The sequence below is a fragment of the Mobula birostris genome, chromosome 10 (genome assembly GCF_030028105.1).
Source record: "Mobula birostris isolate sMobBir1 chromosome 10, sMobBir1.hap1, whole genome shotgun sequence".
Classification (NCBI taxonomy): Eukaryota; Metazoa; Chordata; class Chondrichthyes; order Myliobatiformes; family Myliobatidae; genus Mobula; species Mobula birostris.
Window position 1 is genome coordinate 91024534 of NC_092379.1, and position 27734 is coordinate 91052267.

Consider the following 27734-nt stretch of genomic DNA (forward strand, 5'->3'; position numbering starts at 1 on the left):
ATAATCACAGTCTAGGTTCAAAAAGTATGCGAACCTCTGGGGTAATGCCTTCTACAAAAGTTACTTGGAGTCACGTGTTCCAATCAATGAGATGAGCTAGGATGTGTGGGCTGTAGACGTGCCCTGCCCAATAAAAGAGACACACAAAGTCAGGTTACTGACAGAGTCTGCTTTTATCAAAAAAAAACCTGCCTATGTGCACTATGCTTCGATCAAAACAACTTTCAGAGGACATTAGAAGAATTATAGAGATGCATGAAGCTGGTAAAGGCTACAAAAGCATTTCCAAAGACCTGAGTCTTTCTAAAGACTGAGATCAGTCCACAATAAGAGAAGTTGTCTGTAAATGGAGGAAATTCAGTCCTGTTGCTACACTCCCTATGAGTGGGCATCCAGCAAAGATCACATCAAGGGCACAATGTGCAATGCTGAAGGAGGTGAAGAAGAACCCAAGGGAAGGACACCATGGAGGAAACCACTGCTCTCCAAAAAACACTGTTGTACCGCTCAAGTTTGCAAAAGACCACCTGAATGTGCCATAATGCTTCTGGGACAATGTCCTGTGAACAGATGAGACAAAAGTTGAACTTTCTGGCAGAAATGCGCACCACTATGTTTGGAAGAAAAAGGACACTGCACACCAACACCAAATCTTTATCCCAACTGTGAAGCATGGTGGAAGGAGCATCATGGTTTGGGGCTGCTTTGCTGCCTCAGGACCTGGCCAGTTTGCAAGCGTTGAGGGAACGATGAATTCAAAATTGTATCAAGACATTTTACATGAGAAATGTCAGGGTAACAGTCCATCACCTGAAGCTCAAAAGTAGTTGAATGATGCAACAAGACAATGACCCGAAACAAGAGTAAATTAACAACAGAATGATTTAAGAAGAAGAAAATTTATGTTTTAGAATGGCCAAGTCAGAGTCCAGACCTTAACCCAAATGAGATGCTGTGGCATAACCTGAAGAGGGCTGTTCATGAAAGGTATCCCAGAAAGATTGATGAACTGGAACACTTTTGTATGGAGGAATGCTATAAAGTTCCTCCTCACCATTGTGCAAGTCTGATCAGCAGCTACTGGAAATGTTTGGTGGAGGTTATTGCTGCTAAAAGAGGTTCTACCAGCTATTAGCTACAAGGGTTCACATATTTTTTCCAGTCTGGACTGTGAATGATTAAACCATGTGTTCAATAATGACATGAAAAGTACAATTGTTTGTGTGTTACTAGTTTAGGCAGACCGTGTTTGTCTATTATTGTGACTTATCAGATCAGATCACATTTATGAGTAATTAATGCAGAAAACCAAGTAATTGCAAAGGGTTCACAAACTTTTTCTTGCAACTGTATATTGAACAGCTATTCAACTGTTGTGAAAATTAGAGCCAACCCCACAATTATTATGCATTTACACACAGATGCAAACATATATAGACATACTCTCATAAATGGGGAGGAAATTGATATTCACTTTTGAAATCCATGGTTGTTATAACTAATTTCATCTCTTTTAACATTGTCCAAGCAGTGGTTAGCTAATTCAGAGCACTGTTAATTGAAAATGCTCTTTGCACAGTTTCTGTTTTCAATGCATATGCTCAGAGCTAACAAGAAATCTCTTTCCTCTTCCTTTTTCAGCCTTTCTAATGCCACATACTATTTCCTGAGCTGAAAGAAACTTCTATAATCTTTTGCGAGCTCTCTGTAACTCTACAGTGAAACCCTGAGAGCTGTATTATATCAGACAAAAACAATTCAGCCTCTCAAAGTCACTTATTTTCCCCAGAACAACTAATCCTTTCATTACCCCCTCCCCTTCAGAAAAAGACGCTGTAAGAAAGAAATATATATCAAAGTAAACACAAACATACATTTTTTGTACAATTCTCAGTTTTTGCATCATCATGCTAAATGCATTAGGTTGTTCCATATTAAAGGGTTTCAACTAAAGGAGTTTGAGATAACTTTCTTCATATTGGAGTAGATGCTAACATTTCTCATTTGCCTGAGTTTCAATGTTTATTAATCCCTTCCATCTTTTTTTTGGGGACTGCAGTCTTATTTGTGAGCAATACAACTTTACAGATTATTAGTTGCATAAGATTTAACATGACTTGAACGTCATAATTTACTATTGTAAGATGTATAAATATCTTTGTCCGTCCATTGAAAAAGACAGTAAACCAGAACAAGATCAAGTCACCCAAAATTTTCTGGATGCCTCATTGTTACCAGGTGTCTGGTAGGATAAGGTTAAAAACGGGCTACTCGGTCAGATTTTTGTTCTGAATAGTTCTTTAATACTAGAGAAAATAAATGTATTATTTAAGTCCACCACATTAACATTAATATAGCAGATTAATTTGAAGCAGCAAAGATTTGAACAAAATTTCCAATTTAAATTCAGATGCAGACACCATTTCCTACATTACCCCCTCCATACATCATTCTATTTCAATCAACAGAAATTCTTTTTTCCCCCCCCCTTTCCAAAGCCAATTCAGAGCTAGAGAGGGAGATTTCAGGGTAGGAAACACCAGTCTGGTTGTCTTTGTCCTTTCCCAGTATAGGCTACTAACAGTTCCACAGAAGGTCCTTTGTTAGATCAGGTTCAAGTGAAAGATAATGAGAGTTTTGTGAACTGAACAGTACCTCTGTACTGGAATGGTCCCAGCTTTCAGGCAACCTGACTGACACTAATCCTTATCTATAGAGTTATTGCGAGATACAGACTGAGATTATGTAACACCTAGCAACAAGAGAAAGACTTGGCTGCCGCGTTCACGTTGAAGATCCTCTTCTGAATCAGGCAGACAAGACGTACAGAACTTTTCACAAGCAAATTACTTTTTGGAAATCACAAGAAGCTGTACTTGTGACCATTATTCCTCTTGCAGGTATTCCAGCCAGATAATGTTAACTCTTTGAGCACCAGATTCCTTATAATTGGGAAATATAGAACATTGGGGTGGCACTTGATTGCTAAAAGTTAACCTGTCCTACTGAATAACAATGCGAAAAACAAAAATAACATTGTTGTTATGTGTTTAACATTAAAAGGACTATGACTAAACTTTTCAAATCTGCCAAAGCTTTAGATGACAAAGAAACTTATCCAAAATCTCAGCAACATTTTATAGATGAGTACATGGAAGATACTCTTACGTTTTTTATAAAGAGAAACATTATTTTTAAGGAAAAATATTTAAATATTTATACTTTTAAAGCTGAAATCTTCAAGTGGGGAACCAAACTACATTATGCCATGAGAATGATTGTTAAAATTCTGGTTATTGATTTTTATGGCACTGAAGGAAACATTCAGCCCATCAGACTTGCAGTGACTGTGCATCATCCACATTTCCATATTTTTTTTAAGTCTTCCTTTTTGATTACTTAATTCTAAAAGAACTTTTTCTTTCTGTTCAGTTTTCACTACTGTTTCTGTTAGGATACCTGTGATACCATAACTGTTTATAGTTATTTCACATAATCAGTGAATTTCCAACTAACCTAGTCTACTTTACTGCCAGTGTTTTTTATATCTACTATGGTTGTGACTGTCCTACTGTTTTTTCTTTACAATTACTTAGCGATCTTTCTCGCAGAACTTCTCATGCAGCGCACTGACAGGGCAAGTGGTTCTTGTGTTTCTTCCACTATTCTTCTTCCATTCACCTCTTTCTGCTCAAATACCCTGTAGACGCAACTCTCATTGCTCCAGTTCACAACTCATTTCAGAATGTCTGTCTGCTGATCAGGTTTTCTGTGAATGACTGCTTCATCGCCATGGCCCTGATGGAAAACTGATTCGGAAGTTATGACACTTGCTTCCTAAATGAAGTCCCTTCTGACTCTGCTTTTCACCACTGTTCAGCCAAATAGAGGCAGGAATTTTACCATTCTTTAATCATCTCATCACTTACTTGTTTTATCTCCTTCGCCTCTCACTTAAAAGTCTTGTTCTTTTATATCCATTTACCATGATCAAAAATTTCAGAGATGTCACCAATACCTTCCTCTCTAATCCTCTGCAATTTCAACTTCTAACTCAATTAAACAAACTCCTGATATCCTGCTGTACTCCTGATATCCAGTGGCAAAGTCCCAAATAAATGAAGGGAATCCTGGTTATTTTCTTGATCAGTTTTTGTTCTTTAATAGTTGTCCCAAATAAGTGGCTGTCCCAATTAACAGATTGTGCAATTAAACAGAACCCACTACATTTACACTCCTTACTATAAATAACTGGACCAATGGTACTTCAGATGTGGCTGTATCAATGCCCTATATTAATGAAGAATACCTTCCCTATTTTTCAGTTCAGTTTCCTTCACAAGGCAAAGATGGATTGGAACACTAACTCAGTAAGTTTGCCCTTAGATAAACAATGGTAAACATTAAGCCAGGAGAAGCATAGGGTGTGGAGAAAGAAAACAGATACTGGTTAGATACTTAATCTAGGTAGGCATCAGAAAACATAGCAGTAACCTTAAAGTTATCACCAGAAAAATATTGATGCTGATGGTGAACACAATGAAATCTATATAAAAAACACCTATTTGCAAGAAATGTTCAAAATCCCTGTCAACAGAATAGGTAAGATTAACTTTGATGTGTGTTGCTTGAATTTCCAGCATCTGCAGAATTCCTGTTGTTTGAGGTAAGATTAACTAATAAGATGCAGTATCTTTATTACTGGGGCAGAGCTAAGATGTCGGCTGAGGACGGCTTCTTCGAGCTCATCTGTGATACACCTTAATTTCTTCCCTTAATGTTTCCTTTTCCTTTTTCAAGGTGGATGAGGTTCTGTTGGAGTCCATGATCTGCTTCTGCACTCAAATGCAGTTCTTTATGGTGATGGTTCCCGCTCCCAGAGCTCACCAACCATCTGTTTGCGACATCCCCAGGATACAGCCTGGAAGATGCTTACCGTCAGGGTGAGGCCCTATGGATGAACCGATTCCATGCTGGCGTTGCTGACTGAAGCGTCACCGGAGACAGGATGGAACATCACGACAGCGGATGCAGCTGTCAGAGGCCTCTGCACGGGCAATCTCGCTCTCTCTCTCTCTCTCGATGGTGGGGGAGAGTTTACTGCCAATTCTCAAGTCGGAGAACTCAGAATAAAAGTGACACAGCAGACTGCAACGTCATAAACAGCAAGCTGTTTTGTTCTGTTGGTCTCCCCACTCGCTGTGGAAAGAGAGACACTTCTCTGTCCTTTGTAGGAAGTTGAGAACCTGTGGCATGTTGCATTATCAGATGAACAATTAGTTTTTGTTGTACTGCAATCATGGTCTTTCTTTGGGGACTTTGCTATTGATTGCTTGCTTGGTGGGTGCTGATGCTTCCAGCTGAGATAAGTGGGGGAAGGGGAGGGGGAAGTTGATGCTTTGCTGCTGCTTGTGCATGGGAGGAGAGGAAAGAGGGCTTTGGGGTTCTAACATTTTACTATCACTCATTCTTTGGGGTTCTCTTGCTTTCGTGGATGGCTGTGAACAGCAAGAATTTCACATTGTATACTGTCTATATTTTCTGATATTAAATGGAACCATTGAGTATATGATCTTTTTATGCTTCAGCTTCCAGTTTGCATTGCTCAGAGAATTGATTGAAATGAAAATCCAATCTTAATCAGCATCATCTTTGAGTCATAAAACACTCTAACACAAAAGCTAGCCTTTCAGCTCATCAAATTCCTGCCAAACTATTATTCTGCCTAGTCCCATCAACGTGCACCAGGACATAGCCCTCTGTACCCCTCCCATCCATGTAGTTATCCAAACTTCTCTTAAATGTTGAAATCACCCGCACCCACCATTTGCACTGGCAGCTTGTTTCACACTCTTACCACCTTCTGAGTGAAGAAGTTCTCCCCCATGTTCCCTTAAACATTCCACCTTTCACCCTTAACCCATGACATTTAGTTCTAGTCTCACCCAACTTCAGAGGAAAAAGTTTATTTGCATTTACCCTATCCATATCCTTCATAATTTTGCATACCTCTATCAAAGCTCCCCTCATTCTCCAAGGGTCTAGGGAACAAAGTCCCAACCTATTCAACCTTTCCCTGTAATTCAGGTCCTCAAGCTCTGGCAACATCCTTGTAAATTTTCTCTGTACTCTTTCAATCTTATTGATATATTTTCTGTTGGTAGGTAACCAGAACTGCATATAACACATCAAGTTAGGCCTCCCCAAAGTCTTATAGAACTTCACAATATCATTCCAACTCCTGTACTCAGTACCTTGATATATGAAGGCCAATGTGCCAAGAGCTCTCCTTCTGACCCTAGCTACCTGTGACACCACTTTCAAGGAATTATGAACCTGTATTCCCAGATCTCTCTGTTCTACCACACTCCTCAGTGCCCTACCACTCACCATGCAAGTTCTATCCTGGTTCGTCCTCCCAAACTGCAATACCTCACACTTACATTCCAACTGCCATTTCTCAGAGTCCATTTTTCCAGCTGGTCCAGATGCCGTTGCAAGCTCTGAAGCCTTCTTTGCTGTCCACTCTGCCCCCAGATTTGCTAATCCAGTTTTAACACATTAAGAGGAATTCTTTATGGAGAATGGAGGCACAGAGTCATGCTTACGCCTGACTTTGTTCAACATGGGGAGCCTGATGCATGGACAGCTCAGGGTTACAGTAGCCATGGAGACTGGGGACCCTTCACTGCTGCAGCCTTCCTCTCACTTCACTCCCATTGTGATGTGTCATCATCTTCTCCCAGCTCCATGAAGTCAATGTTTGATCCAGCTAACTACTTCATCCTGAATGCCAAGCGATTGAACCTTCTTGACCAACTTCCTGTTCAGAACCTTGTCAAAGGCCTCACTGAAGTCCATGTAGGTAACATTCACTGCCTTTTCTTCATCAACTTCTCTAGTAAGCTTCTCAAAAAACTCTACAAGATTGATAAGACACAACCTATCATGCACAAAACCATGTTGACTGTCCCTAATCAGTCCCTCTCTATCCAAACACTTATGCATTTGGTTCCATGTATAATGCCCTGGTTCACCTTTTTATTCTGTAGGTATTTCATTTTAGCAGTTCTGTAAGAGCAGTCTACTCTGCTTTCATCTTGTTTGGGTTATTGTTCAAGATAAGGGATGCCGAATAACGTGTGTCATCCAGTTAGGATAGTGGAACTGGGAGAAGGTCCTAGAGAACGTTGGGGGAGAGGTTTTGTGAGAGACACGAAGGTTGGTCTTGGTCTTTGTTTGGTGGGAGATGAAGAGAGAAGATGCTGGAGGGAACTGGTCATATGATTCGATCCAGTAGGAAAACACGAATTGATGGAGCCAAGGCATGAGGTCTACGAAGGATCAGTGAATATGGCTTTTGGAGGATTTGAGCTCCAACCTGTGCAAATTTGAATGTTTAATTAGAATGGGCCCTTTTGTTTTTTTTTTCCTTTCATTTCTTTACTAACTCTTTGGTTAAGTCAACGTTCATAAATACACTGCTTTATAATTGTATGCAGTGTGCAATATATTAGTTCATGCCGACGGGCTATTGCAGAGGCAGTAAATCACACAACATTCTGTCTAAGTTGCATGCCATCTTGGTCAATGTCTCCCATGCACTACATAACGTACTGGGTGGGCACAGGAGTACATTCAGCCAGAGACTCATTCCTCTGAGATGCAGCACAGAGCGTCATAGGAAGTCATTCCTGCCTGTGGCCATCAAACTTTACAACTCCTCCCTTGGAGGGTCAGACACCCTGAGCCGATAGGCTGGTCCTGGACTTATTTCATAATTTACTGGCATAGTTTACATATTACTATTTAACTATTTATGGTTCTATTACTATTTATTATTTATGGTGTAACTGTAACGAAAACCAATTTCCCCCGGGATCAATAAAGTATGACTATGAATATAAACTGGTGTTTGGGTGGATGAGACATCCAACCCCACAGATTTGGTGGGACCAAAATCAGATACTCCCTAGACGGGCAAAGCTGGAGATAGGTGGGTTCTCACTGCGGAATCCAGTGGTCGTTAGCAAGGGGCTAACAAGCCGCATTTCCAGAGACACCCAGTAAAAGGTGGTTTCACTTAGAATACCTTCCAATAATTTACCTACAGGCTCACTGGCCCATAATTTTCCAGCTTATTCTTAATAGCCTTTCTTAAACAATGGAACAACATCTGCTATCTTTCAATACTCTAGCACCATACCCAAGGCTAAGAACATTTTAAATACCTCTGCTAGGATTCCTGTAATTTCTGTACCAGTCTCCCACAAGGTCTGAGAAAATACCTTGTCAGGCCCTGGGGATTTATCCATCCAAATTTACCTCAAGACAGCAAACACCTCCTCCTTTGAAATCCACATAAGTTTCATGACCTCACTGCTGTTTTGCCTCAGTTCTATAGACTCTGCGTCCATCTCCCGAATAAATACAGATACAGGAATTGAAAGGTTGAGCCAGGTGGAATAATGTTCTGAGTTGCATCTATTTCAATGCAAGGATTATTGTAGGTAAAGTGGATGAGCTTAAAGCATGTGAAATTATGACATTGTGGCTATTGGTGGGACTTAGTTGCAGGAGGGGCAGCTCAGTATTCTGAGGTTCTGTTGTTTTAGATATGATAGGGTTTAAAGGGGGAGGGGTGGCATTACTAGTCAGGGAAAATGTCACAGCAGTGCTCAGTCAGGACAGACTGGAAAGCTTGTCTAGTGAGACTGTATGGGTGGAACTAAGGCTGGTTTCAAATCTCCAGATAGAAAGAACTTGTGTGGCCTATAACATTCATTGGTCTCAAATGAACGAATTAACTTTGGGCAAATGACAATAACATATGCATTACGTGCCATTCTACATCACAGCACAAGTTCGTGAGCATATTTTAATTCATACCAAGTCTCATTCACGTTTTTGCTCGCCAATCTACACCAACTCACAATTAAACAGTGCCTTATTTTAGTTTTGTAATTCACGTCCTTATTTTCAAATTAAACTGTTCTCCTCCAACCTTTCAACACCACAAAAGTCATGTGGTCTGACTCGCCTGCTATCATGTGAGCTCATTATAAATGACCCTTAATTAGTTGCTCTGCTTCAGCTGTTGAGGCTCAGTCTCTGGAATTCACTGGCTTACGATTACATAAACCCTACCTATTTATTGAAGCAACACACATCAAAGTTGCTGGTGAACGCAGCAGGCCAGGCAGCATCTGTAGGAAGAGGTGCAGTCGACGTTTCAGGCCGAGACCCTTCGTCAGGACTAACTGAAGGAAGAGTGAGTAAGGGATTTGAAAGTTGGAGGTGGAGGTGGAGGTGGAGGTGGAGGTGGAGGTGGAGGTGGAGGTGGAGGGGGAGGTGGAGGGGGAGGTGGAGGGGGAGGGGGAGGTGGAGGGGGAGGGGGAGGTGGAGGGGGAGGGGGAGGTGGAGGGGGAGGGGGAGGTGGAGGGGGAGGGGGAGGGGGAGGGGGAGGGGGAGGTGGAGATCCAAAATGATAGGAGAAGACAGGAGGGGGGGGGATAGAGCCAAGAGCTGGACAGGTGATAGGCAAAAGGGGATACGAGAGGATCATGGGACAGGAGGTCCAGGAAGAAAGACGGGGGGGGGGGGGGGGGAAATCAGAGGATGGGCAAGAGGTATATACAGAGGGACAGAGGGAGAAAAAGGAGAGTGAGAGAAAGAATGTGTGCATAAAAATAAGTAACAGATGGGGTACGAGGGGGAGATGGGGCCTTAGCGGAAGTTAGAGAAGGCGATGTTCATGCCATCAGGTTGGAGGCTACCCAGATGGAATATAAGGTGTTGTTCCTCCAACCTGAGTGTGGCTTCATCTTTACAGTAGAGGAGGCCGTGGATAGACATGTCAGAATGGGAATGGGATGTGGAATTAAAATATGTGGCCACTGGGAGATCCTGCTTTCTCTGGCGGACAGAGCGTAGATGTTCAGCAAAGCGGTCTCCCAGTCTGCGTCAGGTCTCGCCAATATATAAAAGGCCACATCGGGAGCACCGGACGCAGTATATCACCCCAGTCGACTCACAGGTGAAGTGTTGCCTCACCTGGAAGGACTGTTTGGGGCCCTGAATGGTGGTAAGGGAGGAAGTGTAAGGGCATGTGTAGCACTTGTTCCGCTTACACGGATAAGTGCCAGGAGGGAGATCAGTGGGGAGGGATGGGGGGGGGGGTGAATGGACAAGGGAGTTGTGTAGGGAGCGATCCCTGCGGAATGCAGAGAGGGGCGGGAGGGAAAGATGTGCTTAGTGGTGGGATCCCATTGGAGGTGGCGGAAGTTACAGAGAATAGTATGTTGGACCCGGAGGCTGGTGGGGTGGTAGGTGAGGACAAGGGGAACCCTATTCCTAGTGGGGTGGCGGGAGGATGGAGTGACAGCAGATGTACGTGAAATGGGGGAGATGCGTTTAAGAGCAGAGTTGATAGTGGAGGAAGGGAAGCCCCTTTCTTTAAAAAAGGAAGACATCTCCCTCATCCTAGAATGAAAAGCCTCATCTTGAGAGCAGGTGCGGCGGAGACGGAGGAATTGCGAGAAGGGGATGGCGTTTTTGCAAGAGACAGGGTGAGAAGAGGAATAGTCCAGATAGCTGTGAGAGTCAGTAGGATTATAGTAGACATCAGTGGATAAGCTGCCTCCAGAGACAGAGACAGAAAGATCTAGAAAGGGGAGGGAGGTGTTGGAAATGGACCAGGTAAACTTGAGGGCAGGGTGAAAGTTGGAGGCAAAGTTAATAAAGTCAACGAGTTCTGCATGCGTGTAGGAAGCAGCGCCAATGCAGTCATCGATGTAGCGAAGGAAAAGTGGGGGACAGATACCAGAATAGGCACGGAACATAGATTGTTCCACAAACCCAACAAAAAGGCAGGCATAGCTAGGACCCATACGGGTGCCCATAGCTACACCTTTAGTTTGGAGGAAGTGGGAGGAGCCAAAGGGGAAATTATTAAGAGTAAGGACTAATTCTGCTAGACGGAGCAGAGTGGTGGTAGAGGGGAACTGATTAGGTCTGGAATCCAAAAAGAAGCGGAGAGCTTTGAGACCTTCCTGATGGGGGATGGAAGTATATAAGGACTGGACATCCATGGTGAAAATAAAGCGGTGGGGGCCAGGGAACTTAAAATCATCGAAAAGTTTAAGAGCGTGAGAAGTGTCACGAACATAGGTCGGAAGGGATTGAACAAGGGGTGATAAAACAGTGTCGAGGTATGCAGAAACGAGTTCGGTGGGGCAGGAGCAAGCTGAGACAATAGGTCGGCCAGGACAGGCAGGTTTGTGGATCTTGGGTAGGAGGTAGAAACGGGAAGTGCGGGGTGTGGGAACTATAAGGTTGGTAGCAGTGGATGGGAGATCCCCTGAGCATCTTGGGTAGGAGGTAGAAACGGGAAGTATCTTGGGTAGGAGGTAGAAACGGGAAGTTCTTTCTCTCACTCTCCTTTTTCTCCCTCTGTCCCTCTGAATATACCACTTGCCCATCCTCTGGTTCCCCCACCCCGTCTTTCTTCCCGGACCTCCTGTCCCATGATCCTCTCGTATCCCCTTTTGCCTATCACCTGTCCAGCTCTTGGCTCTATCCCTCCCCCTCCTGTCTTCTCCTATCATTTTGGATCTCCCCCTTCCCCTCCAACTTTCAAATCCCTTACTCACTCTTCCTTCAGTTAGTCCTGACGAAGGGTCTCGGCCTGAAACATCAACTGCACCTCTTCCTACAGATGCTGCCTGGCCTGCTGCGTTCACCAGCAACTTTGATGTGTGTTGCTTGAATTTCCAGCATCTGCAGAATTCCTGTTGTTTGTATTTATTGAAGCTATTGGTTATCCACTTTATTACTTCACCATGTTGTTCAGCATCAAATTATATCTGATAATGATCTTCCAAAATACCTTAGGACATATTAGTAATGTGAAGCTGATATGTAACTGCAGATTGTTACAAATATTCCATAACAATTCAAAACAAGAAACATTTCCTCACATTTCATTCACTTCTCTTTGAAGTCACATCTTAGTCATGACATATTTCCCAAGAAAAAATTAAGTACAGGGTAAGTTATATTATTTGCTGCCCAAAGAAACATTGACAGGTCTTTTCCTATATCACTGCAATCAGTGTTGTGGCTTTACTACCATGATATTCTTAATACATTTGGTTATTTTGGCCAAGGTACAACAAAGAAACAGCCATAATCATCCACCATTTGAAGTTCAGGAATAATACTTGCTATCTTTAAAAAAAAGCTTCACATTTAATTTCAGGATAAATATGTATTCTGCACAGCTGTGAATCAAATTGAAAATACAGTGTTTCTCCTAGCACCATAATGGTTGTGAGAGGGTATTTTTAGATCAGGTTTTGATTTTGTAATTAGGAATATAGTTATGCAAATGTTAACTGGATACAATAATCACTGGATAAATTTACACACATTATACTCAAAGTAAAGGTGGTGGTGGCGTACGAACAGTAACTAGCTTCTCAACACAGCATAGTGCACAACTATATTTTAATCTTTGAACTTTGCTTGACATCTGGAAAAATACTGGTTGCACTCCACAGCAAAAGCGAAGACAGATAAAATACAAATACAAATGGATCTTGAAAGTAATTCACTCCATACACAAAACAACTAGCCCAGTTAAAGGATCTGTATCAGCGAATCAGCAGCCACAAAGCACTGTTTATTTGGTTACATCGTGTGCCTATACAAATGCAAATTTCAGATCTCTGACCAATGGGACAAAGATCAAACTGATTTCTCTACACACATGGGGGGGAGGATGGGATTACAATCCTCGAAAATGATCTATGTTATGATTTTCCATAATGCAATGTTGTATCCTCTGCTCATGTGCCAAATAATATGAGCTAAAAAAAACTGTATACATTTAGTTCTTTCTCCCCACATAAATTCCATGAGAGCAAACATTATTCTACAACTCCAGTTTTCAGTTGTGATTTGTGAATTCTGCACAGCAAATTTCTGTTACCCGAACAGCCATAGCACAAGGTGTACAGCTAATCTTTTAAAAGGTGATGCTCTGTAATTAAATAGGGCATTATTGATAGCCTTGGAAGCTACTCCAACAAGTAGCAAAGACAGCCAACCTGGATTTTCAATAAAACTGGCACCTGGTGCCATCTAGTGGCCAGTGAAATATAATAGACCAGTTTGTGTTCTAGTCAGCCCATGCCTGATTCTCTCATCCCTTGCAGTTTGCACAATCACACTAACCCTCAGTGGATCTGAAGTCTAAACAATCCAGTGGCCAGCCGGAATGTATTTAAATTCAGCCAAAGCACTTGAAGGAAAGTTAGCTTTTAAAAATTATATGTGTATTTATATGTCAAGATGTTCTTCATTGACCAGTTATACATTTGACACCATTACACCCTCGAAACTCATCACTAACCTCCAAGACCTGGGCCTTGGTACCTCCCTGTGCAACTAGGCCTTTGACTTCCTCACAGGCAGATCCCAGTTAGTATGAATTTTTCAACAACATGCCCTTCCCACTCAGCATCAGCAGAGGTGCACCACAGGACTGTGTGCTTAGCTCCCTGCTCTATTCAGTTTATACTTAGAATTGTGTGGCTAAGTACAGCTCCTATGCCATATTTAAGTTTGTTGATGTCACCACTGCTGCAAACCGAATAAATAATGGTGATGAATCAGCATGTGGGATTGAGACTGAAAATCTGGTTGAGTAGTGTCACAACAAAAACCTCTCCCTCAACGACAGCAAAACAAAGGAACTGATTATTGACTAGAAGAGGAAGAAGCCAGAGGTCCATAAGCCGGTCTTCATTAGGGGGATGGAGGTGGAGAGAATCAGTAGCTTTAAATTCCTTGGCGTTAACATATCAGAGATACAGAAGCCTTGGGTATAACACCAGGTTAAGGAATTACCCTTAAAGCATTAGGCTCCGAACTAACATGGGTCACTACACTGAACTAATCCTCTAACCTACCAACTCACTTTCAAGTGCACATTACAACTCATATTCTCAGTACTATTTTTCGTTGCACAATTTATCTTTATTGCACATTGGTGTTTGTCAATCTTTGTTTATGTATAACTTCTTGTACAAATCTATTGTATCTCTTTTTTCCCTGTAAATGCTTTCAGGAAAAAGAATCTCAAGATAGTAATTATATGGTAACATATATGTACTTAGATAATAAGTTTATTTTGAATTTTATTTTTTCTAACTAGTTTTATTAAAGGTAGTACTGCACAGGGATGGTAAGTCTTGTGTGGCTTGCTAATAGTTATTTTAGCTCACAGAAAGCTGCGCTCTTGTGAACACATTTCAACCTTTGATTTCACTTAGTTTCTGCTATATAGATGGATGCAGAAGCTGCTAATATCAAATGGTCCACTAAAGTCAATCAAGTGCTAAGTTTATTCTGCACACGTGACCATTTCTCAGAAACCATCAGAAGTGAGATAAATCTCAGATCTCTTCAAAAGGGCACAATGTTGTATTTCAGAAAGGTTTTCTTACACTCAGAGGCTCTGGAGAGAGCTTCACTGTTTTTCCCCCCAGAAGACAACTCTTACACAACAATCCTCAAATAGCAGTGAAACAATTAAACGTTTTCAGAATATCTGGAGTTGGATCCAAATTCATCACTTCCCTTTAGAAAGCGGCAAGGGGCATCCTGATTGATGAAAGACAGTTTGCCATATTCAATGTATACCAGTCATTCTCAACTGATACAGTTTTAATATATCACACCTTTTCTGTCTACTTTGCAGAGAATCCACATAAAAGGCTGAACATTTATGCTTTGATTGGACACCATATTTTGAACAGATAACACATCGGGATAAAGAAAATGAAAGCACTTTAAATGCAACCACAGAGTAACCACAGTTTCCCAAAAGCTGGATCTATTCAGTATATTTCCTGACAATAGCTTTGTATTGATGTGAATTTAATGCTTCAAACATATGGGCTAAATCAAAAGGAAAAGTCTGGAGCAGGAAATTCACTTATGAAACGTAGAGAAGTGGACAAAATAACCAGCTGCTCTAAATAATCCAATACATTCAGCAATTTTGCGGCTGGCCACTTTTAGATCCACCAGCAGCTAGAGAAAAACATGATCTGCTGCATCTGCATCATTTGCAAAGCTTTACCTCAGTTTACCACCCTCTGTGTAAAAACTGCCTCTGACATTTACCCTCTACTCCCTCCAATCACTTTAAAATTATGCCCCCTTGTATTAGCCATTCACTTGGGCAAAGCAGATAATGAACTGTTCTTTTATCCAGTACAATAACCCTCCTCTGATTGTTGGACTGAAACATTTCCTCCCTGCCAGTGCCAAAAATCCCAAGCGAAGAAGTTCAACAATTTCAACCTGGTACTTTGTGGTCATGAATTCAAGGCACAGATCTGGCTTCTTTTCACTAATTAAAAGCATCAAGGACTAATAGGGCTTAACTTACTGCTGTTCTGCAAGAGGGCAGAATTATCAGTCAAAATGGTCACAGATAAGTTAGAAAATGCAAAAGCCACATTAATAAACAACAGTGAACCACTGAGATGAGGGCAGAGTGAAAATACTTTAAACTACATCTAACTAGGTTTACCTCACAGTTGTTATCAGTGAAAAATCTCCATATGTATGAAAAACAAAAACAAATGATTTTAATAAATCTCCAAAACATCAAAAAGACAAGACAGACTGCTCACCTAGTCCATACTCTACAGATTCAGGGTCATCATCATCACCATCTTCACTGATTTTCTGTAAGTGTTCCAGGTAAGCATCTGTATGGAACATTGCCATTTCCTCCATTGAAGCTATTCGGGGTTTGACAACCCTATTAGAAAGAATAAGAGAAATAAAAATACAAATTTACACCTTTTGGAGAACTTTACAGGTACAGCAGCTAGTAAATTTCCATCTGGAGTTTATGCTTCAGCCCCAATGCTTTTCGGTCTGTAAGTGTTCAATATCCTCAAAGTGCAATGACAGAATAGGAATTACCAACTGGCTAGCTGATGATGAAAGGCATCAACACTGAAAAATACATGGATGTGCCACTGAAATCCTTTTTTTTTGTAGTCAATGTGGAAACACCAAGTTAATTTAGGGAACTAACTGTAAAATTTAAGAGACAAACAAACACTGGTTGGTAAGAACAAGATGTTCAAGTTTAATTGTTGTTCAACTTACACATGTATACAGCCAAATGTTCCTCTGGGACCAACGTGCAAAACATAGTACCAACAATCACACACAGCACATATAATTACAATAGCAGAGAAACAGTCACAAAAAACACGAATATAACCCATGTCCCAGATTAGCATAGCCTGTAGACTGATGGTGCATGGGATCCAATCATGGAGCTACATTTCTGCAAGAACAAACATGCAACAGTTCCTCATCATGCACTAGTGCAGCTGCAGACGAGTGCAATCCAACTTGTCTTGCACTGAGCAAACACTGGATGGGAGAGGTCAATCCCCAACCCAAACCAGATTCCAGTGTGCCCACTGTGCCTCTGCTCTCTTCCAAAATGCCTCCAGCAGCTCCTCCCTGAGTGGCTGCAACAGGCAACACCACAGCATGTGTGCAACCACCGAGGCCACGCAGCTCCTCGGCTGTCAGTCTCACCAATGAACCAGACTTGCGGTATGCTACGTTACCAATGTCCAACAGGGTCCTGTGATCACAAACAAAATGTCCAAGACAATCACCTGCACTGTTTATTGTACCGCGCCCTTTTCCCTGGGAGGCTGTAGCAGGTGACACAAGTATAGCCCCACCACTATCCAGCAACTTGCTAATGAGGTAGACCTGTAGTACTTGATGTTGTGTTGTAATTGTGAAAAAGACGTAAAGGACAATTACACCAGCGGTTGGATTCGAAGAGGCTGCTGAAACCGAGCGTGCTGCCATCTTTCCTTTCTCAAGCTGAGAAAGGTCTCAGCTTGGCCTGTTCTTAGCAGGGTGGCCATTGGCATAAGATGTCAAAATGAGAAAGGTCTCCGCTTGGCCTGTCCTTAACAAGGTGGCCACTGGCATAAGATGTCAAGCATGGAGCATATAACAATCAGTAAGGTTTCTCACTATCCATTAGGTTGGCAATGCTTACAATCAAAAGACACAGATAAGATACAAATACACAAATAAGATAAAGACACAAAAAGATACACAGGTAAGAGATCACAGGTATAATTGTATCAAAGCAATTAGATATTGACATCTCATACCAGATATAAAAAGAGTAAATGGTAGCAGTTTTGAAAGTGTCAGTTAGCTAATTTAGTAGGATAATCCAACAGAATACATCTGGAAAATTAAGTTAATCAGCGTTCCATATCAGTGGAGTGTATTGTGAAAAATAAATGGTCGGCTGTTCATTTACAAATACAACAAAAATAGTTATACATCTGTACAAATGCCTGTCTTTAACTGAACCAAACAGAGTGCCAACCACACTGGTGAGGCTGGAGTTTCAAGGCCAGCACAGGTGAACCAGAGGCATTTGCCACCATATTGATTTGAATTCTTTAGATAAAGTGCAGAATCACCCACGGTGCCCAGCAATCCCCCAATTTAATCCCAGCCTGATCACAGGGCAATTTACAATGACCAATTAACCTCCCAAATAGTACATCTTTGGACAGTGGAAGGAAAGCGGAGCACCGGGAGGACATCCACGCAGTCACCGGGAGAACATACAAACTCTTTACAGGTAGTGGTAGGAATTGAACCCGGGTTGCCTGTACTGCAAAGTGTTGTGTTAACCACCACCATACCGTGCTGCCCGGTTTTATTTTTACATTGAAATGGTAGTTATCAAAGCATATGGCATCAAAAGAAAAGAAAATGAGAACAAATGTTGAGCAGCTAAGTCAGATCTTCATAAAACATCAGTTACGCTAAAAGTTCATTTCTGATCACCACACTTGACAGAGTGCATAGGTTTGCCAAAATGTTTCTAGGCATAAGGGATTTTATAAAGAACTGAGAATGTTTTCCATGAACAAAGGAGGGTGATACGCGATTTAGTAAGAGTACGAGCTTATTACAAGTTTAAATATAGACAAAAAAAACATTACAATTACCTGATGATACAAGGATACAGATAAGATTTTGAGAAACAGTTATGGGAAGTTGTGAGGAAGACCTTTCCGTAGCAACAAACAATCTACCAAAGGAATTCAGCAGCTCGAGCAGCACCTATAAGGTGGGGGTGGGGTGTGGATGAGAAATTGTCAATGCTTTGTATCAACATCTTGCATCCTTTCTGATCACTTGATGCTCCAGATTCCAACTTCTGCAGTCTCCTGTGTCTCTTTATTTTAGGCAGTAATGGCCTGAACCGCTGCCTACGAGGGTTGAGGAAACAGAGATGATCAATCACTTCTGGAGCAGATGGTAGAATGAGAAAGACTTGATTACTATACAGAAGGTAGTTGAATGGACTTGATGGGCTGAATGGCTTCCACTGCATCATTATGACTTTGTGATTGTGACAGTGGACTCCACAACCTATCCACTAATCTGCATGTTAAAATCTTGAGTAGGGAGTTCCTCTCCACTGCAAGGGATTAGTATTTTAACAAAACCTATTCAAAACTATTTAAATGCTAAAATTTCCTAAAACATTTTGAAAATTTTCTCAAAAATTTTACTCTTAACAGTGGTTAGCCAGGTTGCAAAGATTGTTCAGCAGTTTTGAGGGTAGGATTTAGTTAGCAACCAACAGTGCAACCCCATGACTCCCCCTTCCTATCGTAATGGATTTGCATGTAAAATTCTTCCTGTATGTGGTTACAATCAAGATTCAAGACTGCTTAACATCATTTCCAGTACACAAGCCTGAATACGAACAAAATAATTGTTCCTCTTCACCTGATGAAACTGCAATGAAGGAAAGGATCTTGAAAGCATGTTCAGCTTGCCAATGTTGCCAAAACTTGGGCAGGATCTTATAACCTAAAATACTCAGAATTTCAACTGTGGTTTGACTAGGGTTTGAAGAAAGTTAATTCACAACTTCTATAGTTATCAATTAAATTCCTCAAAAGATCCTAGTTTGCTTTTTAAAATAATAAACTAAAAAAGCTGTAATAAAGAACACTGCAACTTTTATTTATTGGTGTTTGCATACAGAGATCTCTTTGTGCAGCTACCTCAGTAAAGCAAACACTAACGAACTACAAACGAGGTATCTTGAGAGCTAAATAAGAAGGGTTTCCACCTGTTGAAGAAAGTTTTTCTTCTCATGTGAGGAAAAGCTTAAAATCAACACTGGGAAATAATAGGAAAAACATACAGTTCTATATTTTCTATATTACCAACAGTAACTCTGTTTAGCCAAGGGCATTAAGCAATATGCAGCCAGGATGGGTTGATGGTATTAAAGGATAGTTTGATGCCTGGGAAGATATTTTGACTAAATAGTATGGCCGTACCTCATGTATTTCAGCAATCCATAGGAGGCAATCAGTGAGTGGACCATACTAGCCTGGAAGAGAAAAGAAAGTTTATTAATTAATAGCACAAAGTGAAAGTATGAATGTACTTAAAAAATGTCCAGCTATCAATAGCAACAAAACAGAGCACCAACACCATTGATTTGTGCTAATTCTTTATAGATCAGTTCAAGTTCTATCTCATTCTATTGGGAAACAACAAACAGATGCCTGGACTTTTCCCATGGAAAACTTGGATTTTTAAAATGGCAATTTTTTTTTACATGTAAATAGCTTCATTCAGCCAATTTAGGTACACAAGTGACATGGTTGATTATATATATATAATATTCAAAACCAATGAAATACTCAAGTAGAATCAAGTTTGTGTTGAAGGGAAATAGCAATCAATATATCCCAATAGCACCAAAAAACAATCAATTATTTTCACAAGAGATTCTGCATATGCTGGAAATCTCGAACAGCTCACACAAGATTTTAGAGAAACTCAACAAGTCAGGCAGCATCTATGGAGAGGAATGAGCAGTTGACGCTTCAGTTGACCCTCCATCAGGACTGAAAAGAAAGAGGTCAGAAGCCAGAATAAGATGGTCAATTATTTTGTTTTTAATGATGTTGCTTGAAAAATAGGTTAGGATACCAGATCTTCCCTAGTTATAATCTCTCTGAAGGTTGATAAACCAATAATTTTCTAATTCAGTGGTGAGTGCCACCGGTACACCAAGAATTATACCATGTAATGAAATTGAACAGAAATTTGTGTCTGGTTTAAAATCATTCAATCTCACACCTAGAAATCTGCACCAACAGAGTTGAAATGAAACCACAAAGGCAAGCCAATAAATTCCATAAATTAAAAGTATTTTAGCTCTCCACTGATCATGAAACCTAAACCACGCAGAATCTTGAAGCTCATTTCCAAAAGCTCCTAAATCTAGCACCTGAATGTGCTGGTTAATGAAGCTTATAACTCTACACTTTAAACAGTTTCGAACATTCAAGCTGATTATCTTTGTTGCCTCAAAAGAGGCAAGAATAACCTGTACATGGTAGAAAAGGGAAAAAAAAACAACCTTGGTCAGGGTAAAATGAATAAAAAGATTCTAGGGTGTATTCTGGAGTTAGGGTATATAGCAAATATTAATTTCTTTAGCAACCAATCTTCAGATTTGAATGTGGATTGCAGATTGAATTTAAAATGCAGCTCTGATCAATTAGACCTCAGATGCCTGTAACTGCATGAATGTGGCCTAGAGTCAGTGGCAATTAACGTTCATTTTGGGTGTGGATGTGAAGAAGTTGTTACTTGAAAACTATATGTAATTCTAAGGAAGCTTTGTAGATACATTGTAACTAGTTGTCCTGCTGTTACCTTTGATCTTTAGCATAAAAAAAATGTCATGCAATATTGGATCAAGCTGGCCTCTTTGTCCAAGAGTATCTCAATATGATGCCTACTGCTCGTTTTTGTTGAATAAAACACTTCTACATCCACTAGCTTCAGTGCCTTTGTTCGCGTCACATCATTTGATGGTTCGTCCAGGATACATTCGTAACCCATCATGTGGCCAGCGATTTCAGCAGTCTGAATGGGGTGAGTATTTTCAAAATTAGCGCCACAGTTGGTTCTGTTCAGGTCGGTGACCACGGGATCACGAAGTTTCACAAACATGGCAGAGCTGAACTAGTGGATATAAAAGTAATGTGGTGTGCTTGCATGCACGTGTGTTTCTGTAAGAGACTAGACAGCCTTGTGTTAATTTGGCAAGACGGCCACCAGTAGCAAGGGTGGTTACTGACCAATGGAGTGCGTGTATACTCGTTCAGGGAACTACACAGTAGCAGACACAATTGCGAGTGTGTTTGTGTGTTTTAAGAATAACTCTGTAACTTTGGTATAACAGTTTTAAGTGTAAAGGAATACAACAGGTATTATAAGTTTAGACACAAATAAGCAACGAATTGCAGAGTACGTACACTGTTTTAAGCATGAACTGTTTAATTTTAGTCCATCATTTATATTATGTATCATGTGGGAATTAGTGTGGAGATATTTGAGGGAAAAGAAAGAGGTCAGAAGCCAGAAGTGGGTTGTTTTGCTTCAGAGTGTACTGAAAGGGAAAGCCCAACAAGCTTACTCAGCTTTGTCCGCAGAAGACGCCCAGAGGTATGAGATGGTGAAAGAGGCCATCCTCAGGATCTATGAGTTGGTCCCGGAGGCATACCGGCAGAGGTTCCGGAATGCGAGGAAGCAGGGGGACCGCACGTATTTAGAGTTTGCCCGTGAGATGCAGACATACTGTGAGCGTTGGTGCGCCTCGAAGGGGGTAGAGGGGGATTATGACAGACTGCTACAGCTGATCCTGATTGAGCAGTTTAAAGGTTGTGTCCCTGAGGGTATGAGACCCTACCTAGATGAGAAAGAGGCAGCCACGTTAGCCGCAACTGCTAAGTTAGCGGATGAGTATGCGTTGACGCATAAAATGAAGTTTGCCCCAAGTAAAGGCTACCAGAAGGGTAGTCAGGACGGCGGGGAGAGTCCGCCAGAAAAGTCAGAAAGTAAGCCAGGGACTAGTGAGAAGGATAAGGTAGACCGTGAGCAGTCTGGTAGGAAGTCTCCTGGGGTCGTCTGTTATAATTGCGGGAAAGTCAGACACTTTGCGTCCAGGTGCTTTGCCCCAAAGAAGGAGACGGGAAAAGGAAAAACGGCGATTTTGACTGGCTGTATCGAGCTGGTAAACGAACCGTTAGGGAAGGACAGGTCTGCCAAAGTTCAGGAAGGGCGCGAGATGTTTATCTCGGCCGGATTGGTGTCAGTGAAGGAGGGGTTAAAACCAGTTCTAGTGCGGATCTGGAGAGACACGGGAGCGTGTCAGTCACTAAAACTGAAGAGTGTATTAGAGTTTAGCTCAGAGACCCAGACTGGGGAGGTCAAGGTCAAAGGTATTGGAGAAGGGACAGAGACAGTCCCTTTGCACCAGGTACACTTACAAAGCAACCTTGTCTCTGGACTAGTCACGATCGGGGTGAGGTCCGAATTACCGATGAAAGGCGTGGAAGTCTTGCTCGGTAATGACCTCGCCGGGGGAATCGTGTTCCCAGTCGTGAGATTGACAGGTCAGCCTGCCAGCATTGAGGCCCCGCAGGTTCATCACGGGACTGCAGTAGTAAATTTAGCTGAGACGTTTCTGCCAGCCTTGTACGAGAAGGGGGTAGAAAGTGACAGGAAGGAGTGTAGTGAAACAAGAGGTAGTGAGGGAGCTGAGACAGACTTAGTATTAGCCAGGAAGGAGTTTGTGTAGGCGCAGGAGCGAGACAAGGGGCTGATGGTTTTGGTGGAGGAGGAAGTGCTAAGGAAGAAAGGGAAACCAAGTATCGTACCCGAAGATGAGGAATGGGGGGTGATGCAAAAGAGTTATGGGGATGAGGTTTTTAACCTGGCCCACAAGGTACCCCCCGGTGGGCATTTTGCGGTACTGGAGGGAACAGTTGGTGGAATCATGAAAGAGGTTTACCGGCTGCCCAGGGGGAAGAATGTTATTGATTATGGCCGACGCAAACTGAGACGGTCACAGGCTTTTGATATGCTAACAAACCTAGTCGGTGTTAGCGCGGAAATTAATGAAGCTAGGGGCCCCCTGATAAGAAAAAAGAACCATTTTGAAAAGATGAGTATGGTATCGACCAGATGGGAGAAGGCTATTGTTTTGGCCAGCTCTGCTGATAAGGTCTCTCCCTTAATCCCCGAACAAAGCGACTCTTTAGGAGAAGTAATTAAACGATAGTGAACCTTGGAAAAAATGAGTTCGGCCACACTAAGGTCACTTACCTGGGAATTGTGGTGACACAGGGGCAGCTGGCAGCGATGCAAGCTAAAGTGCGGGCTATCTCTGACATCCCAACCCCGACAGACAAGAGGGCCCTCAGAAGGCTCTTGGAGATGGTGGGGTACTGTAGGAAGTTTTGCAATAACTCCGTGGTTACTACCCCTCCCCCTCCTACTAAGCCCTTGCGAGAGAAAACTAAGTCGGAATGGGACGACCCTTGTTATTGTGGTCCGGGACGAAACCCAATGAGAGGTTACATGGATCGCAATTCATCAGTGTTTTTGGCCACTATGAAGTTTGCTAAGTTGGAGCCTGGTCTAAGGGATTATTAATAACACATATAAAAGGAACAGAAAATGTGATGGCTGACTGTCAGGTGTTGACAACTTCAAACTCGCTGTATTAGCCAAATAGCTGATAAAGATGTATATTTGTGTGTATCAAATAATGTATTCATGTTTGTATTTTTTACTGCCGGTAACAATCCTTAAAGGGAGAAAGTGTGACAAGAATACACATAGATTAAGATGTTAGCTGTCCTGTGCTGGCACCAGTGGGATTAGCAGTTGGTCTGCCACCTGTCTTCAGGAGAGAGAGAGATGTTAATGAAGGGGAAGGAGAGCTGTCAAGATCGGCTCCCCCTTTGAACCGTAAACTGTTTGAAGTGATGGACAGGCGATACCCCAGCAGGGGGATAAAAAGGGACAGGTTCGCTAAGGCAGGACACACACGACACCCGAGGTAACGAGACCCTGGAAGCGGTGCGTCTCTCACAAGTCGGTGGGAAGTACCGGGCCATAGACGCACAGGGTGGAAAGGCACGATCGGCGGGAACATGGTGTGCGTCCACCCTTGCCTGAGTGCTGGGTTCACCGCAGAGAAATGATCGTATCTGGAAACGGAGGGGTCACGGTCGGTAACCTCAGATGACATCACAAAGGACTCGCCCGAAAGCTGACTGCGAAGGTCTGTGTGGAAGTCGTTTTGAATATTCATTCGTTTTGCTCTCTCTCTCCTTCCCCCACACTGTCCATCTCCCACGGCAGCGATTACTGCGAACTGAACTGAACTAAATTGAACTGAACTTTGCGTCACTTTGAAACTGGTCATTTACCCCTAGACAACGATAGAGCTTGATTGATCCTGTTATCTGAATTCTGTGTACATGTATGTTTATCATTGCTGAACTGTTGCATTCATTATCCTTTTGATTAGAGTACTGTGTTGCTTGTTTCTTTAATAAAACTTTCTTAGTTCTAGTAATCCAGACTCCAACTGAGTGATCCATTTCTGTTGGTTTGGCAACCCAGTTACGGGGTACGTAACACTGGACACAGGGTCATCAGTATTGATAAATGATCTACCCTTGCCCAAGACTGGAGAACCAATTTACGTTACCAGTGCAGGAGGTGACACAATGAAGGTGGAGAGAAGTCATCCCCCAGTACTTGAGGTTGAGGGAGAGCAGCTTCGTATAGATTTTCTGGTGTGCCCGAACAATGAAAGTACTATCCTGAAGATAGACACACTGAATAAGGAAGGTGCTAACACAGACTCAGAGAAAGGAAAAATAACATGGACAAGACAGGGACAGCAAATACACATGACCTGCAGAGCAGCTAACATGGTTCTGAGAGAGACATCGGCTCCAAGCAGGGAGGAGAGACAAGCTGATGTGTGGGAATCATATCAGTATCAGGAGGTCCGAAAGGAAAGCGCCAAGTTCAGCCACGGCTGTTAGAAATCGTGCAGCTGCCTGAGGAGGTAGCAGTGATTGAAGTAAATGCTCACCAGGAAGGGAATGGTTAAGGAGCAGAAAGAGAACGAGTGGGCAGATATCAGTGCAAGCAAAGCAGCAGAAGAACATTACATGGACAGGTGAAGGACCACTGTAGGCAGGGAAGACACTGAAGGATCAAGCAAAGCAACAGCGACATATTGCAGATCAGAGAGAGCCAGAGGGAGAGAAAACAGCCCTCCCACAGCCAAGTGACAAGTCAGGGTAAAGGAGCTGGCTGAAAAGACAGGCTTTGCTCCCAGGTGATGTTCCAGACGAATGGTGCCTGTGTTGGTGTACAGTCCCAGTGAGGCAGCCAGTGCAAACACCGGACTCAGCGTAAACCGTACGACCCAACTTCTCGTCGCCCTCAAAGACAGAGCGAGAGATTGTGCACCCCGTAAGTGTCTTTGCAGAGAACCCAAGTGATGAACACCAGCTGGCTGCATCAGATCTGACCACATCTGACGGAAGCAGATCCACAACAAACACAGATGCAAGACACAAAGATAGTGTGACAGCACACTGTGAAAAACACGTCCAGGTAGAATGCTAATGATACTCGGTAATTAAGGCTGGTTGCTGAAGGTAGATGGTTAGTTGTATAGCTCAGAATAGAAAAAATATTGGGGAATATAGATGGGAAAGGATCCGAATTTCAGCAAAGACATCAGGTTCCACAACTTCAATGGCGTGGCACACCGAGAAAGAAAACACACAAACCATCTGAAGGCAGTCACTCAGCCTGAATGGGGAATGAATACAAATGAGCTGGGCCCTTTCAGTGGTTGAGCCAGTGATCCACTGGACAGTCTGGAAGGGGAAGAGGTCCTTGCAGACATTCAAATAGGGACCACTTCAACGCCCTCCTGTACATCCATGAGAGGGCCTGAGGGCCTGATACATTCACCTTGCCAGTACCCCTGACCAGACAGTAACCACCAATATCCACTGCTGAGTTTTAGCTCACAAGGAATGAAGGGGTGTAGATAAAGAATGTGATTAAACTGCATTCAGCCAGCAGGAACACTCGTGTTTGTTCAATGCTGTTAATACAGCCCCAGAGTATTAATAAGAAGTCTTCAGGGAAACGCCAGTGGCTCTACCATCATCTACTGCAGTTGCCTTGAACTCCGGAGTGATGGTAGCAATGGCCATCTCCTTTCCCAATTCTTCTGACCAAAGTAGCCAGCATCAAGACTTGGATACATACAAACTTGAATTGACCACACAGTTAATCTGAGGATTAACTCAAGCAACTAAAAAGAAAAGCTACATCCGGATCATGCCCCCTTTTCACTGCGACCATCAGGCAGGAAGTACCAAAGCCTAAAGTCCCATACCACCAAATTCAGGAACAGCTGCTTTCCTATAGCTGTCAGGTTCTCAAGTCAACTTGCCTAAGCCTAACGATCAGCAATGGAATGCTACAGGCTACCATAGATCTGTTTCAGATAGTGTTCTTTTATACTAATACCTTGTTCCTTTTGTCTCTTCACTGTCTTGTAAACTGTATGCATAATTTATGTTCTGTGTGCTTCTGCACCAATGATACAGCTGCAAGTGCCTTTTTCATTGTCTGTCCCTCATATTTGTGCAGATGACTATAAACTGCTTCAGCAGCATGTTAACATTCTGTAGCTTACTAGGTGATTAATTGGAACAAGCCATTTGCTACCAAAGCAGTACAGAAGCTGTATATGCTCCACAATGTGATTAACCTTCTAACGACTCAAGATTGTTCCACCACCTACTAAGCTTATTGGGAGGATAATGGGATGCCGGAAACTCATTACCCCCACCCCCCACCTTTTTAATCTGGCATATTCCCTCTTCCTTTCCAGTCCTGGAGAAGGGCTTCATCCAACATCAGTGGTTTATTCATTTTCATAGATGCTGCCTGGCCTGCTGAGTTCCTCCAACAGTCTGTGTCTGTAGCTCATCCGCATGGCTACAAGAATCAAGAAGTTTGTTAACATCCGTGCAGAGATGGTGACTTGATTAGCACTTCAGCATTTAATTTAATATCTATCTTCACCATTTCAAACATAACCTTATTCTTAGGCAATACCTAAAATCAAAGACAACTCGTTTTGTGGGTTCTGAGGTGGCTAAAGAGACCAATGTAAAATCTATCTTTTCTCTACTAATCAGGTTAGTGGGGGCTGTTAGGAGGATGAATGGATAGTTTATTAAATAGTGTGCTCAAGGCACGTTCTTTGATTCTCATTAATATCTAGGGTGCACCTTCTCCACTTTGAGCAGTCAAACTCGGAGCCTCCCAGAAGTCAATGGAAAGTTGCATTTCTGCAGGCTTGTCTCATCCCTTCCGCTGCGTGCTCACCTACGCTCCGCTATCTGATGTGATTTATTTTTATTTCTGGCACATTTAAAGTCTCTCCCTTTGGCCACTGACGGGCCTGCTGCACCTCCCAGCCCACTTCTCAGGCGGTTACTGTGATTCTCCACCCCGTAGCCTCAGGGTCTGAGCCCTGAGCTCAAGCCCCTTGCCGCTCGCTTACCCGCCGGGAGATCTTGGAAAGGGAGTCGCATTTCTCGATATAATCGGGAGCGTAAATGTAGGTTGTGTTGGTAGCGGTGGTTAACCCCAAACTCTCTACCTCCGCCTCCATCTCCGATACAACGCCGGCACCGGGTAGC

At 42.4% G+C, this 27734-nt stretch overlaps 1 protein-coding gene across 6 annotated transcripts in view; it reads right to left on the reverse strand.

The window, feature by feature from the left end:
• Positions 1–27734, reverse strand: part of hdac8 (histone deacetylase 8) — an 84491-nt gene extending 56757 nt beyond the window's left edge. For 4 of the 6 annotated variants that reach the window (XR_011887538.1, XR_011887539.1, XM_072270552.1 and 1 more), the window contains exons 1-3: positions 27596–27734; positions 19449–19501; positions 15708–15838 (exon numbers count right to left, since the gene is read on the reverse strand). Coding sequence is in view for 4 of the 6 variants with exons in the window: in XM_072270552.1 (XP_072126653.1) it covers positions 15708–15838; positions 19449–19501; positions 27596–27706 (295 nt within the window). In the remaining 2 variants the exon portion in view is untranslated. Of the gene's footprint in view, positions 1–15707; positions 15839–18095; positions 18360–19448; positions 19502–27595 lie in introns of all 6 variants that reach the window. The other 2 variants (XM_072270553.1, XM_072270554.1) reach the window with 2 other exon arrangements.